General features: G+C 41.3%; 1 protein-coding gene across 1 annotated transcript; it reads left to right on the top strand.

The window, feature by feature from the left end:
- Positions 1–3,612: 3,612 nt before the first annotated feature.
- On the top strand, positions 3,613–17,559 carry lrrn1 (leucine rich repeat neuronal 1). Its single transcript, XM_015959914.3, has 2 exons — positions 3,613–3,753; positions 15,106–17,559. Exon 2 carries the CDS (start codon positions 15,265–15,267, stop codon positions 17,410–17,412), a length of 2,148 nt encoding a protein of 715 aa, XP_015815400.3. The 5' UTR covers positions 3,613–3,753; positions 15,106–15,264; the 3' UTR covers positions 17,413–17,559.
- The last annotated feature ends 2,272 nt before the right edge of the window (positions 17,560–19,831 follow it).

Below are 19,831 nucleotides of genomic sequence, written 5' to 3'. Positions count from 1 at the left end.
GATCAGCACCTCCAAATCTGAGACCATGGTTCTCGACCAGAAAAGGGTGGCTTGCCAACTCCGGGTTGGGAGAGAGGTCCTACCTCAAGTGGAGGAGCTTAAGTATCTCGGGTCTTGTTCACGAGTGAGGGTAGGAGGGATCGGGAGATCGACAGGCGGATTGGTTCAGCGTCTGCAGTGATGCGGACGCTGAACCAATCTGTCATGGTGAAGAGGGAGCTGAGCCAGAAAGCCAGGCTCTCGATTTACCGGTCGATCTACGTCCCGATCCTCACCTATGGTCATGAGCTTTGGGTAATGACCAAAAGAACGAGATCGCGGATACAAGTGGCCGAAATGAGTTTCCTCCGTAGGGTGGCCGGGCTCAGCCTTAGAAATAGGGTGAGGAGCTCGGACATTCGGGAGGGACTCGGAGTAGAACCGCTGCTCCTCCGGATCGAAAGGAGTCAGTTGAGGTGGTTTGGGCATCTGGTCAGGAAGCCTCCTGGAAGCCTCCCTGGTGAGGTGTTTCGGGCATGTCCTGCTGGCGGGAGGCCCCCAGGTCGACCCAGGACACGTTGGAGAGGTTACATCTCCAATCTGGTCCGGGAACGCCTTGGGGTCCAGCCGGAGGAGCTGGTGGAGGTGGCTGTGGAGAGGACGGTCTGGAGCTCCCTAGTTGGGATGCTATCCCCGCGACCCGGACCCAGATAAGCGGAGGAAGACGACGACGACATAAATTACAGCAAGTGGTCCTGAAGCAGCAAAGCAGCCCAGACATCACACCACCATGTTTAAATACAACACAAACAGAAGACATCTGTGAAATTATTTCACATTACTCTAGTTGTACGGTCACCACTAAAGGGTTGGAACTTATTTTTAACACTTCATATCTATAATCACACAAAGGCAAAAACAACACAGTTGTGTTTCTGTGCAGCTCTTGAGTTTCTATCAGTGTTTTTGTCTTCCTGCACATTTCATTAAAAACATTCAAGATAACTATATCAAACATCTAAAAACTGCACTGGATGGGAAGGGTTTGAGTCATTTATATGCCTGTTTAGGATGTAGTATGATGCATCTTTTAGTTTTCAACCTATTATTGTCAGCAAATCATTTGAATATGTCAAGTGCTTCGTCCTCTGTGTAACTCTCAGCCTCCTTACAAAGTAAAACATTTTTATAGATTAGTAACAAAGGATTAAATATTCTGTAAACCAACTGTCCTTTGTTGTTTAAATCAAGAGACGTGGTCTATTTGTTGGGCGCTACATTTAAGTGCTACTAAACAAAATGGTGCGCATAAAATAAACACAGTTAAAACAAACTCAGTTGTTTTTCTGTCAGGAATGTTCCATTTATGGGAAACAAATGGTTCCTTTATGTGTTTTAAATAGCTTATGGGAGCAGCACAGATTCATGTCTCTGACAAGCAAACGCTGTTTCTGTGATGAGTGTATTTTTAGAATCAGAAAGTGAAAAATACAGCCAGAATATTCACAGTTCTCAGCGTCAAAGTCTCAGGTTAAATGTTGTTTTAGATGTGTGAATTAAGATTGGTGAAAGACATCAACGTGCTTGTTAGATTCACCAAGAAAGGAAGGTGTGACGGACCTGGAGCTCTCCGTGGTGCTGAACTAGCTGCTTGTGTTACATGATCAGATACGATGACGCCCTAATCTAAAAGGAATATGCTTTCAAATCAAATTGAACAGTTTCTGTAAAAGGAACACAACCAAATTTTAAGCAAACACTAAAAAATGTAACTCCTAAAGACTTTACTGACAGCTAATTGGCTAACCAGCCAATAACACAACAGCAACTCGATGTGGCAAGGACAACTCCCTGAATTCAAACCGAGCCCCAGAATGAAGAGAAAAAAGGATTTATGAGATTCTGGACTCCTCAGCCTACCTGAGTATTGTAGCTGACCACGCCCATCCCTACATGAACACATGGATCCATCTTCTGATGGCTACCTCCAGCAGGATCAAGCACCATGTCACAAAGCTGAGGTCATCTCTAACTGGTTTCTACATGACCGTGAGTTTACAGGACTCCAACGACCTCCACAGTCACCAGATATAACTGGAGGTTCTCATCATGGAAAGAGGTGTGTGGTAATGTCATGTCAACAAGGACCAGAATATTGAGATAAATGGCATAAAAACTTAAGGTGGATCTGAAGTTAAAGGGGGATCCAACCTGATACTACAGATAATGGATTTTTTTATTTCTAAGCATTGATCAGCTTGATAATATAGATAACATCGTCTTCCCCTGGCAAAAAGATGTAAAATTGAAATGATAGAACACTTGATCTCTGCTGAATCAGCTGGAACCATGTCTTCTTGTCTCTACTTGTGCCTCAGCAGAGATGACAATAAAGTTTACTTTGATATAGAAGGATTACAGATAATCTTACCGTATGTCAGCGTGACCCTATTGTGACATAAATACCAAAAATTACTCATTTAAATAATAGTTGAAACTATTTTTATTCCAGTTCTACCAAGTAGCACTTCCCCCTCTGTCCAAGATGATTTTTTAAAAATAAGCTGCAGAGAAGTGAGAAATATTTTTATTTATTCTTCCTCTTCCTTCCCTCCTCCTCATAAACCAAACCATGCCAACATGTATAACATGGTCAGTAGTTCCTATATTGTCTTTTTGAGTGTCATAGAAGCACATCACGAAGCATTTCTGGAACTGAAGCAGATCAGAAAGCTTTTGAACTGCAGCTGAACGCTTTAGAGTCCTCTTCCATGAGGCTCTGCCATCATGATGCACCTCTCCACATGAGAGTTGGAGGTCGAGGAGCACAAGACAAACACTCCTTTGGTCACATTTGAACACTGTCATGGCAGTATTTGTCCTTCATTAGTCATATGATGATTCTCATAGGTGGACTCCGAGTCTAACTCTTTCTGGGCTGATGTCAGTGGTGTTGGGCTGAGTTTATTTTTAAAGCACGTTTGATGATGTCATTGTTTTTCTGCAGATGTTTCTGACTTTTGAATTATTCTGTTTTCCATCCCAATTTGGAACTGATATTTTCAATCCATGTGCTTTTATATCTATTGCAATTGCACTTAATAATAATGATAATGATAATAATAATATTAATATATGATTATTATTATTATTATTATTATTATTATTATTATTATTATTATTATTATGTTCTCCTATCAGATAGGTCTAATTGTGCTGCTGATCCCGGCTCAGAGGTTCTGTTTGGACCCCCCACCCCCACCCCCACACACACCATCACCAGCATCACCACCACCCCCAACCCCCCAGTGCCCTGCCACCCCGCCGCCCTCCTCCTGCCTTTGTTCTCACCACAACAACCCCGGAGCAGATGGTGCTCTGCTTTGCTTCGCCCAGCGGTGACAGACAGGCGCTCTCAGCCAATGGCCTGCTGGGGAATCAGCTGACTGGTCTGGAGAGCGCCAGGTGTTTTCGGTTCTCTTGTTTTTTTTTCCACTTTCAGTCATTTTCTCCCACATTCGTAGAGAGAGGCGCAGGCGGCGGCTGTGCGGAGGAGAAACAAACCGCGGCAGGTCGGAGATCTCTGCAGACCGCATTATGCGTGCCTCAGAGGCGCTCGGAGACTGATGGGAGACGCAGGAGACCTCGCTATAAACAGCCGCTGTTGGAAACGGGAATAATGTGTCAGTGCGTGGTTTGGTGAGCCCTTTCACTTGGAGCTTTCTGGTTTTTGGATACCTGGAGGAAGGAGCTGTGGACTGGAATACCAACAAGGTGAGACCGCTCAGATGATGGAAGGGCAAGATCTTCACAGCTGGGACGCTCAGTTTGTTTGGTCATCTTGGATTAATGGGTTTTGCAGTAAATCGTACATAAGAGAATATAAATCGGTCTTCAACGGGGCGATGCAGGGAGTTGAGAGATTCAAGGTGCAGACGCACTCAAGGACATAATCCTCCAGACTAGGCTACCGTCTAGTTTAGTGCGTTTAACCGGTCGGAATATCAAATGGGACACATGAAACCCTAACTGTGCTTCAAATGATTTTTCCACAGATAGAAACTTTGATCGGTGTTGCGGCAGGCGTCTGGCAATGCCAGCGGGAGCTGCGCGCACAGCGTGTGGATGTGATTTGCATAATAATGTTAAAGTGTACCGGCAGATGTCTCGACTCCTCCGTTCTAAGAATTAAAAGTCCTGTTGAGGGATAAAGACGGGGCCCCGAGTCAGAGATGCGCTGCGAGAATGGGGTTACATTAGCGGGGGTCTATTGTGGTCCTCAAACGCTGCTTCTGTCGCTGCAGCTGTTGCGCCTTTCCAATAATGGGTCTGCTGCTGACTTGCCATCAAGAACCTGAAACAGAGCAGGGCTTCGCTGTGGAGACGTGTTCAGTTGTGTGAATCCTTTCTGACCAGATCTCAGGTCTCGGATGGTTCTGGATCCTTTACAGTCTGGATTCTGTCCCATCTGGTAAAAGTTTAGCATTGTTTATTGTAAACTTCTCACACAAACTCAGAGAAGACATTTCTGCCATTCAAGGCTGTGAAGTTAATCAATCTTTTAATGGATTTCTACTGCGAACAACCACACCAATGTTGTAATAATTAGAAACGTTTACTACTCAAAAATCACATTCCTCTTAGCAAACATGCTTTTATTTTGACACATAAAGGCTTCCTCCTTCTGAAGTCTAAACTCACAGACTTGGTGGGGTTTTAAAAACATGCAAGTGTCGGTACCCTCAGATACCTTGTGGTGTCACAGTAATATTTGTCATACCAACCTATTTCTAAGCATCTTTATTTTACTTGCCCCCTCTTTGGACAGCAAGTCTCTTGCAGCAGCTTAGAGCAGCAATATGTGTTTTTGAAAACATGAACATGAAAAATAAAGCCTAGATCAGTGTCTGTATTTAATTCTAATATAATACATTTATTTTTGAATGATAAAAGTGGCTTAATAATGTTGCTGCAAGCTTTAATTGCCACTAAACAGCTCAGCTGGCTGCCTCCTTAAAACGTGAAATCTCTGTTTCCCAACTCAGTTTTAACCATGTTAATTAGTTGAGATTATAATTTTTCCATCATTTAGTAACTCTAACATATTTAGAAGCTTAAATCAGTAAAAACCTGAAGCTGACAGCAGGATTCATGCTCTCTACTCGCTGTACCACCAGCACTTATGTCCCAGGGGCATAAAGCAGGGGTGGGGTGGGGTTGGGTTACAAATCTCAAGCCTCATTTTTATGCCTTTAAGAAGATCTAAGCTGTTTACTTGTCCTGCATCTGAGACATGCATATGGCACTCATAGGGCTCAGGGTGTAACAGTTAAGATGTTTTCTCCTTCTGTAGAAGCACATGGAGAGGGTGACTGCAGAAGCAGACAAGCATGCAGCTGCAGAACCACAAGGAGGTATTTGGAAAGTGCCAGCCTTGATACAAATAACGTTTTAGCTTCGTGCTCGGTTAGGAACTAAATTAGGAGCCGTGAAACTTGAAAACCTGTTCCAAAGATAAATAATTTTAAGCTTTAGTGGTGGTGGGCAAACTCACCTGTCATACCCCGCACCCATGCTTTCTGTGCACACTGTTTTACTTTAGTTTCAGCGTCAGTGCCACATACAAGCATTGCACAGTTAGCATTCTGGATCATTTCTGGTGTTCTCGCGTGGTTGGAGACATTTCTAGATATGTGTTTATGGAAATATGTTAAAAACAGCTTTTAAAATGTTGGGGAGAAAAGATGCAAAGTTGTTTGATGCAATAATGAAATAAACATGATTCAATGAGTGGAGAAACACAATGTATTTATTTCTCTACATAAACATACCAGGAACACTGTGGTGCAGCCCATCAAATAAAAAACATCATTAAAAGTACATTTAACAACGAGATATTTAGCTACTTTTTCATATTTTTAAATAATTTTCTTGAGCCAGTATGAGCTAAAATGACCGTTTACAGGGTTAATGAGAGGCCATTCCGCCCTTATCGCCTCCTGTGGCCAGAATATTCCACTTGCAACTTCAGACTGGCAGGCTGCTCTGTTGGGACTTGAGCTTGACATACCTGGCGCTGCAGTGAGCTTCCAGCACGTCTTCTGCATGTTTTAGATCATGAACACCGCTGATTTGTTTAATTTAATGGTGAATCGTTCCTGTAGACACTAATGAAGGCTGAGGAGACATTTCAGATGTTAGATTAAGGTGTTAAAACGACAAATGCACATCGAGGAGATAAGTTTTGGTGTTGGTTCTGCAAACGGACACTAGGGGGTGCTAAAAGCAAGCCAAAACTGCCTCTCTTTAATTGTGATCTGTTTTCATGTGATTAATTTTCCTTCCTTTATATTTTAAGCGACTACCTTCATAAACAAAGTCTTGATCATAAACAAGCTTTGTGTTAAAAACAAAGTTTTTACAGCAGAGGTTTCCCAATCATGTAACACCTAAAGTGTCCATCTTCAAGTGACTGCAGTTATCGGTTGATGTGAGCTGGTGGAGTTGAGCTGTTTGGTCATGGACAAACAGCGCTGCAGACAGAACGCTTAGTCAGAGAAAAGTTAGAACTAGAACCACATGAAGGAACATCTCCAGATGCTCTGCAGAGCTAGACGGGACGATGATGTGAAAAACACGATTTCTTTTTAAGAAAAGAAAATTGGCCATTTTCTGATTAACTTTGATGTGCTGACATCCTTGGGCTGACTTTTAAAAGCCTTCTAATAGATTCATAAATTAGAAAACATCTAATGTATTCTGTTGATCCAGTTCTAGTTTTATAGCAATCAGATTTGGCAAAAAATCTGCTCGGTGGGCTCATAAACAGAACCAGTTGGAAAACACATGGCAGCTTTTTCTCATAGTCAGCACTTATTATAAATAAGTGTCTACATTCGTCTTGTAATAACACCATGACCAGAGGACCGTATGAATAAACAAACTCTGTGCATGAGCCTTGATAGCATGCAGCGATTTCCTCAGGTGTCTGTTTGGGCACACCCATGATAATTTAAATGCTCAGCCAGGTAATTTCGTTGGGCATCATGGAAAAGGTGTGCTCTACCACAGGAGGAGGCAATTTCATTTTATCAAGCTGCAGGAAATAAATCATCAAGGAGCAAAGCCAGAATCTGCAATGCGGTGGCAAAATCACCCACAGATCTTGGTAAATTTACCTAGAACTCTGACTTTCAAAATAAGATACATTTTATGACTAATTACTCTTACATTTCCCCAGATTTAGTGTTATTGCCCAGATTAGAGAACCACACGAACTTATTGTTGTTCAAGTGTTGACTTGAATATGGTAAATATGGTAAATGTCATAGTAAAAAGATAAAGCACCTTATAGAGTCCTGGAACCCCCCAAGGCACTTTACAACACAATCAGTCATTCACCCACTTACACACACATTCACACACTAATATATATATATATATATATATATATATATATATATTTGTACAGTGGTGTAAAAAACTATTTGCCCCCTTCCTGATTTCTTATTCTTTTGCATGTTTGTCACACAAAATATTTCTGATCATCAAACACATTTAACCATTAGTCAAAGATAACACAAGTAAACACAAAATGCAGCTTTTAAATGATGGTTTTTATTATTTAGGGAGAGAACAAAATCCAAACCTACATTGCCCTGTGTGAAAAAGTAATCGCCCCCCTTGTTAAAAAATAACCTAACGGTGGTGTTTCACACCTGAGTTCAATTTCTGTAGCCACCCCCAAGCCTGATTACTGCCACACCTGTTTCAATCAAGAAATCACTTAAATATGAGCTGCCTGACACAGAGAAGTAGACCAAAAGCGCCTCAAAAGCGAGACATCATGCCAAGATCCAAATAAATTCAAGAACAAATGAGAACAAAAGTAATTGAGATCTATCAGTCTGGTAAAGGTTATAAAGCCATTTCTAAAGCTTTGGGACTCCAGCGAACCACAGTGAGAGCCTTTATCCACAAATGGCAACAACATGGAACAGTGGTGAACCTTCCCAGGAGTGGGTGGCCGACCAAAATTACCCCAAGAGCGCAGAGACAACTCATCCGAGAGGTCACAAAAGACCCCAGGACAACTTCTAAAGAACTGCAGGCCTCACTTGCCTCAATTAAGGTCAGTGTTCACGACTCCACCGTAAGAAAGAGACTGGGCAAAAATGGCCTGCATGGCAGATTTCCAAGACGCAAACCACTGTTAAGCAAAAAGAACATTAGAGCTCATCTCAGTTTTGCTCAGAAACATCTCAATGATTGCCAAGACTTTTGGGAAAACACCTTGTGGACTGATGAGACAAAAGTTGAACTTTTTGGAAGGCAACTGTCCCGTTACATCTGCTGTAGAAGTAACACAGCATTTCAGACAAAGAACCTCATACCAACAGTAAAATATGGTGGTGGTAGTGTGATGGTCTGGGGTTGTTTTGCTGCTTCAGGAACTGGAAGGCTTGCTGTGATAAATGGAACATGAATTCTACTGTCTACCAAAACATCCTGAAGGAGAATGTCCGGCCATCTGTTCGTCAACTAAAGCTGAAGCGATCTTAGGTGCTGCAGCAGGACAATGAACCAAAACACACCAGCAAATCCACCTCTGAATGGCTGAAGAACAACAAAATGAAGACTTTGGAGTGGCCTAGTCAAAGTCCTGACCTGAATCCTATTGAGATGCTATGGCATGACCTTAAAAAGGCGGTTCATGCTAGAAAACCCTCAAATAAAGCTGAATTACAACAATTCTGCAAAGATGAGTGGGCCTAAATTCCTCCAGAGTGCTGTAAAAGACTCGTAGCAAGTTATCGCAAACGCTTGATTGCAGTTATTGTTGCTAAGGGAGGCCCAACCAGTTATTAGGTTCAGGGGGCAATTACTTTTTCACACAGGGCAATGTAGGTTTGGATTTTGTTCTCTCCCTAAATAATAAAAACCATCATTTCAAAAATGCATTTTGTGTTTACTTGTGTTATCTCTGACTAATGGTTAAATGTGTTTGATCAGAAACATTTTGTGTGACAAACATGCAAAAGAATAAGAAATCAGGAAGGGGGCAAATAGTTTTTCACACCACTGTACAAATATATATATATATATATATATATATATATATATATATATATATATATATATATATAGATAGATAGATAGATAGATAGATAGATAGATAGATAGATAGATAGATATTAACCTACTTTTATGCAAAAAAACTAGTTTTAGTCCGTTTTTGAGTCAGGTATGAGATGAGAAAGTTTGCATTCAACAGCAGCGGCCAAGGGCCAAGCTGTCAGCTTCTACTGAAATGAGAAGAAACTGAGATTAACAGCTGGATTAACCCCATTTATGTTAAAAAAGAGAGCAGAGAAGTAAGAAGGGATGGTTGTTTTGTATTTCGACATTTTACTCATGTATTTTATTTTTGCTTTATTTAAACCAAACCGTTGGTGAATTTAGCTGGTGTTTCCTGTTTGCTTCTGTCTGAATGGCAGTAGAAATACGTGTATTTTAAAACCGCATTTACTCAGAATTGTATTTAGTTAAGGGGAACATTTAAAACAAGAACTTGAGCAGTTCTTATCAACAGGAACTTAAAAGCATCAGTGCTGATCATGCAGTTTTATTTTCTACTGATGCACTGTTTTTATTAAAGCAGTAAAGTGACCCATTTCTCTCCTCTGGGCCTGAATTCTCTACACAACCGATAAGCTCGTCCTCGGTCAGGATCTCCATCTGCCAGTCCTAAATGGTGCAGCAATAGGCACAATAAACAGTGCTTTAGCTTAAAAACAAGTGTCCCTGATTTAGCCACGCTCCGCTCCGTCTCAGAGGATATCCTTGGTATAGGGGGAGTAGTGCGTTGGCTCTTGCTCCTCCATGCTGTTGCTAGGCAGGTTACGTACATTCAGACATATTGCTCAGCTCTCTTGTTTAAAATCCTCTTAGCTGATCTCATCTTAAGGTGGCGTTGAAGCATTAAGGAGGTGGATTCTGCATAGCTCTACACCACGTGAGGTGCCTTGTAAATAGACCTAATTGAGTTAAGGATATCTTAAAGTGTTGGTGTAATTCTGCAAGCACCGGCTTGTTAAACACCTGCTGGCAACCTAATCTCAGTATGAGCAAGGTTGCTGCAAAGGTAACTGGCATTTATGTGGGAAAACGACAACTGTACCAAACAGTAAAACAGCATCTCTGTTGAATCAGATATAGAAATAGCTCTGGTTGTATAGAAGTGAACATGATTTCAATAATGAAATGATGCTGATTAGGAGTGTCTGGATCCAACCGAAACATTTTTTATTAATCGGTAAAGGATAGACAATGCTAACGCTTTATGGTTTTATGTCAGTCGTTTTGTAACACAAGGTGTAATGTAGCATACCAAAGAGTCTGCCATCTCTGGCCAGCTTTCATTTGCAAATTAGCAATTTAGTATTGGCCATGGAGAATTATTTTTGGCCTAAGAAAAGCTTGTATAACATATCATACACATAGACACACACCCTTAAATTAAATTGTTAAGGCCACTGGATTTGCTCCTAACATGGAAGTGTAAAAAATTGCAGTTCCACCCTCACCCATTAAGGGTTGTCTCCAAAACAGAGCCAGTTCCCACTGACTCCCATGTTAAAAATGCCAGTTTCACAGCAGAAATAAACATGTTTGCAGCTTGGTTCAAAAATACTATTGTAGGTTTATTAGATTGTTTACATTTGTGGGATTCTGGGGGGGGGGGGGGGAGATAACTCTTCTGTTTAAGTGTAATTAAATACTTGAAATTATAAATAATTCATGAGCATCAAAGCCACGTCAGAGCTATAGCGCTAGGAGCTCCGGGGGAAAGGCCTCAGCCTCGGCCTCACGTTAATAGATGTTCGGCCATTTCCACTCTCTGGACTTTAGTTGTGTCCTCTGTGTGTTCGTGTTTGGATGTTAATCATGAAATTATTTGGACAAAGAAGTCAAGCTGGGGTATTGGCCACACTAACAGATCATCCAAGCAGGTTCGGCCTCATTTTTAGCAGTAAAATTATATTTCTGTACTGTATTTTGCTGGTTGAAAGGAGGATGCTGTGCATTAATATAAGACTGCTTGGTCAAAGATGGGTTGAAATATGAAATGTGTTGGTGGGGGCTGGCTGGCGGGTACAGAAACTCGTAAGCTGAATGAGGCTAACTAGCAGAGGCTTTGGGGACAGCGATTCACGAGGCCGCAGCTGCAAAGAGGTTTTCCGAGTTTTGGTAAAGTGCCTCTGCCTTTAACAGCAGCAGTCCTGCAATCAGAGATCTGTGAATCTGCAGTTTCATCTTTCGGAGGCAGACCAGCGAGGTGGCCGCCCAACCTCTCCTTCTCTCGGACGGGAACAGCTGCTTTACACAGGTGGCATGCTCCTGTCTCCCAAGGGGGAAAAGACGCGCACCTGCTTGGTTTTCATGCCAGGGTGTAGTTGTGCTGCTTGCCTGTGGAACTCTCTGAGGAATTTTAGAGAAACTGCTGCTCACCAAGTTAATTTTAGAGTCACTTTACTGCATTTCTCTTGCTAAAAGTTCCCAAAAATGCACAGTTAGCTTGAGTTAGTATGTAGCTAATTTGCTGCTGATCTCTGACCGAGGTGGAGCATGACCTCACGTAAGTAGCCAGGGTGTCTGGCTCTGATCGCAGCGGTCTGAGGCTTGTATTTTAACAGTATTGCTCCACAGGCAACCAACATGACTACAACCTTGCACAAAAGCCACGTGGGTCGGCTACCTTGGAGCTCCTTCTTAGCTTCTTGGGTTAGCTAAGTTAGCTAGTAGCTGCACTGGTATATTTGTTCCAACCCTGTTCTAACCGTAACAGCCCCATCCTCAGCTCCACCTCTTTTCCCAATTTTGGATTGTCTGGGAGTGACAAGACGTGTGACATGGCCAAAATGGAAGTGGTGGGAACCTCCCATTTTTCATCAAATCCATATGACTCAAACCCAGTAGGTATTTGTCCATATTAAACATGTCCATAGTAAACATGTTAATGGCCCCAACTCACTTTAACATCCACGATATATAAATTTTGCTGGCAGAAATGCAACACATTGTGGCGTTCCAACTGGAAAATAATGCTAGCCTGAGCTACTGCAAAAATTTCGGTCCAAACTACATGGTTGAATACAAAGTAGATGTGTTCTGAGTTATCCAGATAGTGTACACAGAGTTTCTAGCTGCATACAGCATCATAGAGCCTTTGAGGTAAACCATCAGTCGTCTCATCGTGCATTATAATGGGAACGATGTAGCCATTTTTTTTGTCAATAATCTATTTAGTTTAACATTTATTCTACATTTTAATTTTAGGCCAAAATGTTCCATTTCAACATAAAGAAAATGTCCGATTAGCAAGAATAACAAAAGCTTTTAGTTGAAGTGAGGACAGTGTGGATGAGTGAAGGAAGAAGTGACAAAGATCACAAGCTGTGGAGTTATCTGCCATTCATTCAGACTGGACATTCCCAGTAAATCCTGGATCGTGACTGGTGCTCCAACATTCTCCTTTGTTATTTTATTCTTGTCCAACAAGGGCGTTAGCAGCTCGGGCTAGTGTTAGCAGTAGCTAACTCAGCGTCAAGTTGATAACGCTGAAGTGGGTTGGGACAGGCAGATTTAATGGGGTGTGTCTTGTGGTTGACGTGTTCAATTTGATTTTCTCAAAAAGGAACGTTTCCCCCATTGCCATGACAACACCACTAATCTACCTAAGAAAATGGGTCGGAGATGGCACAATCTGTTTGGTATACATTAGATGAAATTCAACAACAGCAAGGTAAATTTGGTTCTAAATTCTAGGATTCCTTTAATGACCTTAATGTGCATGTGGTTTGTCGTTTGCAAGTCTGTTTTATAAAAAGTAAGAATCATAATGTAAGTACGGTAATCATGTATCACCTTACCCCAAAACTGTATTTTATCAATAGGGAGTGGATAATTACTGCATGTGGTGATGATTAGCTTCCATACAAGGTGTTGTACCAATGTACTTTGGGTGATATCGTCTTGGTGTTGACATTGACACTTCATGCAAGCAAGTTTTTGAGATGTGGTGTTATGCAGTAAAAAGTTTGAAACTGGGTATAAAATTAGATGTACTGGAGCACATTAGTCAGCACTGGCACTGAATGATCTCAGTAGTTGAATACTTTAGGTCAGTACTCTTTCTGGTGTCTTGTGCACATGAAAAATAACTAATCCAGTAGTTTTCAGTAGTATTAACTAATTATTTCAGTTTAGATTACATTAAAAGTATCTAACCTTACCAAGTAGATTGGCACTTGCAATTGTGATTATCATAGATCATCCTAAATTACAGTAACAAGATTGACTGTGCTGTATAAACAAACGTGTCTACTAGATAGACACCACTTACTATCATCTACTTCATGAACCATTTGGGCTACTCTGTTTCAGTGTTTCTTATCCTCCTTCATTCATCACTGTCCTCCCCTCAGATCTCATTTATAGTTATAAGCCTTCTTACTGTTGAAGAACCCAGCAAAAAGTTCTGACTTTTCCATCTATTTCCATTGATTCAGAGGGGGAAAAAACTGGTCTGCAGAAAACTTTCTATTCATGTTTGCTCTAAATTCAGATTGCTGAGGAAGTTGCATAAAAAATTAAGTTAAACTTTTTTTTTTTGTTGTCGTTTCTTTGAGGCATGGAGCGTTTTAGTGTTTCATAATGTTTAATGATGTTCCGAGGAGCTAATGATGGAGTCCTTATGGGCCTGGTGGATAGATGAAAGCCCTCAGTGGAATTTGATCTCTTTCCAAGTAGTTCAGAGCAAAGATGTGTGTGTGTGTGTGTGTGTGTGTGTGTGTGTGTGTGTGTGTGTGTGTGTGTGTGTGTGTGTGTGTGTGTGTGTGTGTGTGTGTGTGTTGTAATGAGCTGAACTTGCATTTTCTCAGTACTGTTGATAATGCACATAACTCAGTCTCACAAGGATGGAACAGAAGTGGTTGTTGTTGTCTGTCTGTTTAACTGTTTCATTTATGAGAAACATCATTTATGAAGAAAACTATGAAGAACTAGTAAATGAGAAAAGACTAAACAATTGTTAGGGTATTAATGTGACAGTACTCAGTAACATTATTAGCAACATACTACAGCCTAAAACACATGAATGATTCCAGAAGAAAAATGTTTACCACAATCTACGGCTGGGCGATATGGCCTAAAATCATTATCACGAAATATTGAGGATTTCACCACGATAACGATAAATGGACGATAACTACAGGTATGCGCAGACACAAAAGATGTCCACTAGATGGGGCTGTCACGTGTATTATCTTGAGTTTTTACGTGACTCAAGGAGGTACAGCTTCTTAAAGGGACATGAATGCTGCCAAACTACACACATTTTTTATTATCAGATTTATTGAAATGCGGAAAAAATATCTAGATAAGAGTCAGAAATTTCGATAACGATAATTTTTTTGATTTATTCTCCAGCTTTACCACAAACCAATATCTGTAGGACACTTTCACTTTGAAACATAGTCAAGATGCTTTTTTTTGGGGTCGTGAACAAAACTCCTCTTGATTTTTTTATGTCATCTTTTGTACTACGCTGCTCAAAATGGGGGAGTGCTCTGAAGTGCACTTGTTAGTTCCCTTCAGGCCAATTTGACAAATTAACATTTTGTAATGTGCTGAATGATTTTTTTTTAATTGAACGGAATTCCCTGAAAAAACTGGCTTGGATCTGAAAATAATTAGACTTGTTGCTTTTGTATAGTGCTTTAAGATAACCCTAATCTTCTAAGTGGTCTCTGTGGTAGAGCGTCTGCCCTGGGAGTGGGAGATCAGGGTTCAAATCCTGGTCCGGTCATACCAAAGATTTTAAACATGGAACCCAATGCCTCTTTGCTTGACACTCAGCTTAAAGGGTTGGATTGGCGGGTTAAACCACCAAATAGTTCCTGCTCACTGCTCCCCATGGGAATGGGTCAAATGTGGAATTTCACCAGCGTGTGATGATTATTAATGGGACCTGACTTTTTGAACTAGTACTTTGTAAATAAACTAAGTTGAAATTAACCAAGTGAAAAAGGTTATTCTAAAAAATGTTTCTTTCTTTTTTCCCAGATAATCCTTTAACACCAGGAACCTTTGCTTCACTCCTCACCTGGACTCTGCCGGATCTGATTTCATGGAACTGAAGGCATAATTGGTGGAAAGTCTGGTTGATGTCCTTTGCACACATTTTTCTAAAATCCTTTGGCCACCCTCCTGAACATTCCCAGCATGGCTAGATGGAGGTTAAACAGCCCTCCTCAGGTGCTTGCTGGGCTGCTGCTGGTATCTATAGGAGTATCATATGTCCAGAGCAATGAGTGCCCCCAGCTGTGTGTGTGTGAGGTTCGACCTTGGTTTACCCCTCAGTCCACATATAGAGAAGCCATTACTGTGGACTGCAATGACCTTCGCTTAACACGGATCCCGGAGAACCTGTCCAGTGAAACCCAGGTTCTCCTATTACAAAGCAACTACATTGCCAGAACCAGTGAGGATCTAGAGCAGCTCTTCAACCTAACAGAACTGGACCTTTCCCAAAACAACTTCAGCACAATTCGAGATGTTGGTCTCACCAACATGTCCCAGCTCACCACGCTTCATCTAGAGGAGAACCAGATCACAGAAATGCCAGATTACTGTCTACAGGATCTAAGCAACTTGCAGGAACTCTATATAAACCACAATCAGATCAACATAATTTCTGCCAATGCTTTTTCTGGACTTCAGAGCTTACTCAGGCTTCACCTCAACTCCAACAAGCTCAAAACTATCAACAGCCAATGGTTTAAATCAACTCCCAACCTGGAGATCCTTATGATTGGAGAGAACCGTGTTGATGGAATTATGGACTTTAATTTCAAGCCACTGGGTAATCTGAGGAGCTTGGTTTTAGCTGGGATGGATTTAAAAGACGTCCCTAGCAATGCCTTCGTGGGACTTGACAATCTTGAAAGCCTCTCATTCTATGACAACAAGCTGGTCCAAGTACCTCAAAAGGCCTTTCAGAAACTACCCAACCTAAAATTTTTAGATTTAAACAAAAATCCTGTGCACAAGATTCAGGAGGGGGATTTCAAAAACATGCTCAGACTGAAGGAGCTGGGTGTTAACAACATGGGGGAGCTGGTTTCCATTGATCGTTATGCTTTGGATAACCTTCCCGAGCTCACTAAGCTGGAGGCTACAAACAATCCAAAATTCTCTTTTATCAGCCGTCAGGCCTTTCATGATGTGCCAGCTTTAGAGAGTCTAATGCTGAATAACAATGCACTTAATGCCCTTTATCAGTCTACCGTGGACTCTCTCCCAAATTTGCGTGAGATTAGCATCCATAGCAACCCATTGCGCTGTGACTGTGTCATCCAGTGGATGAGCTCCAACAAAACCACTGTCCGATTCATGGAACCCTTGGCTATGCTTTGTGCAATGCCACCAGAGGTCAGGGGGATGAGTGTGCGCGAAGTGTTGCCGAAAAAGTTAGCAAATCAGTGCCTGCCAATTATTTCTCATGATACATTCCCTAGCCACCTCAGTTTGGAAATTGGCATGACGTTGGACTTGGACTGCAGAGCCATCTCCCAGCCTGAGCCTGAGATTTATTGGGTGACACCAATGGGAAACAAGATAATGGTCGAAACTGTATCTGACAAGTATAGCCTCAACAAAGAGGGAACGTTAAGAATTTCTCATATCCACGTTGAGGACTCTGGCAGATACACCTGTGTAGCTCAAAACTCAGAAGGGGTAGACACGAGAGTAACAGCCATAAAGGTGAATGGCACCCTGTTGGACAGCACACAGCTCATGAAGATCTATGTCAAACAAACAGAATCTCACTCCATCCTTGTCTCCTGGAAAATAAACTCAAATGTAATGTCCTCTAACCTCAAGTGGTCATCCGCAACTATGAAAATTGATAACCCACATATTACCTACACTGCCAGGGTTCCGGTGGATGTCCACGAGTACAACCTCACTCATCTACAACCAGCAACTGAGTATGAGGTGTGCCTCACTGTCTCCAACATCCACCAACAAACGCAAAAGTCTTGTGTGAATGTGACGACAAAGCAGGCACCCTTCGCAGTGGAAATATCTGACCAAGGGATTAACACCGCTTTAGCAGCCATCATGGGAACCATGTTTGCAATCATCATCTTGATTTTACTCGGTGTGTACATGGCTAAGAGGTGGAAGAGGAAAAACTATCACCACTCTCTCAAAAAGTATATGCAGAAAACCTCATCCATACCGCTGAATGAGCTGTACCCGCCTCTTATTAACTTGTGGGAGGCAGACAGTGAGAAGGAGAAGGAAGGCGCCTCAGAGGCCAAACCTAGCCAAGTGGACACAACACGTAGCTATTACATGTGGTAGAGAAGCTTTCCGGTGAGGAGTACATGGACAGGATTGTTTCAGTAGCACAAATACACATACTTGCTTCTTTGTGTAAAGTGAACCAATATTTTTTTTTTGCATCTTATTCTTCTGTAATGATCATTTCTTTCTTTGATGCTCTTAGACTGCAGCAACCAATGAGACACTTTCAGATCTCTAAATTAATATTCTACTTTTCTTTTTTTTCCCCACTTGTTTTGACACTCAGTATGCCGGATTTGATAAGCTTCCTGAACTTGGTAGTCGCTGTGCTTTATTTTTATTTTGATGAGCACCACATGAGCATCGTCACGGATTCAGTGTGCAGACATAAAGTAAAACGCTGAAATCCAAACAGTTTTTGAGACGTTTCTCTGGCCGAACTGTTAAAGAGACTCAAATTGTTCTTTTTATTGTAAAACACTGTTGACTGTTGTGCACTGATATATATATATATATATATATATATATATATATACACACACACACACACACATATATATTTATACACATATATATACACACTAATTTGTTAATCAACCCAAATGTAAGCTGATAAATTACATTTAGAACTGAACTATTGTCTATGGGATAATGTTAGAAATACCCCTGTAATGTTGTATCGGCTATGATTTAATTTTTGTACGTTGAAATAACAGTATGTTTGGTTTAGACTTTGCAGAGTTCTTTAAACCAGCAATAGAAACATGAATGTTGTAAACTAGATGAAGTTAGATGTATGGCTTTTATAAAATTCTTAAAAAATTTGGATTCTTATTTTGCTAGAATGTCTACAATCACTGGTTTTGTTGTGGTTTACACACACAGACATGTTGTTTAACGAGGAGAAACTTCAATAAAATTTTCTTTCCTCGGATTTTCTAAACTGTGATTTTAACACCATTTGTCTTTTATTATGCACAGTTGGGATGTCTATAAGGCAAAAGTTTTGGAACGGCACAAAAACTGGATTTTACAAAGTTTGCTGCTTCTGTGTCTTTAGGTCGTTTTGTCAGATGGGAATATAGTTACATGGGTTTAGCTACAAGTGTTTTAAAAGTTTCAAAGGCTTTGACAGATCCGTTCAACGGACTACAAGGAGTTTGACATTGTTATCCAGGCCAAACGCGTAACTGAAGCCTCAATAGTAAGCTCGTGCAGGAGGTACGTGCACACTCCTGATCAAAAACAACAGCTGAGTCAGTCCTGTACTGGTGCAATGTATGGGTTTAGGCTGTTCTACACAAATCTAATAGAGTAGACCAACAATGTAGACACGCTAGACAAGCAGCCATATGTGGAAAGCCCCAGGCTTGCTTAAAAGCATCAACCCTTTTCCCCCTATTAATATTTTATTATTAAAAATGATTAATTAGTATGATTAAAATGGCCCAAATAGCTTTGATCTGTAAATTAAATTCTAAAAGTATAAATAAAGTGGCATAGCTCAGATCTCCTGCTCTCCTCATTCTCACAGACTCTCTGTCACGTTTGTGCATTACCAGCACTTTGTGGAACCACGGCTTTTTCCCCTTTTCCACCCTGTTGTATTTTTTCCTCCATCTAAATTGTGATAACGACACACACTGGTGCAACTGGGAGCAGGTGTCTTATGATATAACCATCCTCATGTTACTGATAGAAATTCAGATGAGCCACAGAGCTGTGTGTGTTAACGGGATGGTAGTTCAAACTTCCGATGACTTTACTGGCCAAACGCAGGAAGGACCAAAGTGCCTGATGGCTGCCGACCCGGAGACTGCAGGTTGAGGCCTGTGCCGTCTCCAGTAGAAGTGTGAATCTGCAGCAGCAGCAGGTGTAAATCGGCGGTACCCAGCTCTGCAGCTGTACCCTTCTCGTCGGCCCAGCCAAGAAAGGTTTGTGATTGGTCCGTCCTCGTGCATATGTCAGATTATCATTCTCTTTCCTTGCTCCCGGAAGAACGGTTCAGAGCGCAAATTGTTTCTTTGTTGCTAATCTGTAGGGAATATCTACAAGAAAGTTCTACAGAAAGTAGCAAAGGGTCCTCAGAAATGTCACTAGATTTAATGCTAGGCACTTCTTCGAAAAATAAGTTTTTGAGGGGGGTTGAAAAGTTGTTAGGAACGGCGACAAAGTTGCTGAGTTGGCAACACTGCCTCTTGCTCTGCCACTAAGCTACAGATAGCAAATGCTATGGGCTATGCCTGAGCGTGAATGCTCATGATGTCATCAAGCATTACACTGCGTCTGGAAGGCACTGGGGAAACAGATTCGACCCCGAACATGCTCTTTTCTGTGCAATCACAGCACAAATGCCAGGGATCATTCTACAGGCCCAGGGCATTGCAGGATAATGTATGAGGAAGAAATTTTACATTTCTGTACATGTATTGGTTGTTAAATTTCCTTATAGTTCTTTTAAGTGTTTGCAAAGACT

This window comes from Nothobranchius furzeri, chromosome 3 (genome assembly GCF_043380555.1).
Source record: "Nothobranchius furzeri strain GRZ-AD chromosome 3, NfurGRZ-RIMD1, whole genome shotgun sequence".
Lineage (NCBI taxonomy): Eukaryota > Metazoa > Chordata > Actinopteri > Cyprinodontiformes > Nothobranchiidae > Nothobranchius > Nothobranchius furzeri.
This window is presented reverse-complemented; position numbering and strand designations above follow the sequence as displayed.

What these genes read in the sequence shown, in the direction of transcription:
- lrrn1 (XM_015959914.3), top strand. Translation starts at nt 15,265, where the DNA reads ATGGCTAGATGGAGGTTAAACAGCCCTCCTCAGGTGCTTGCTGGGCTG.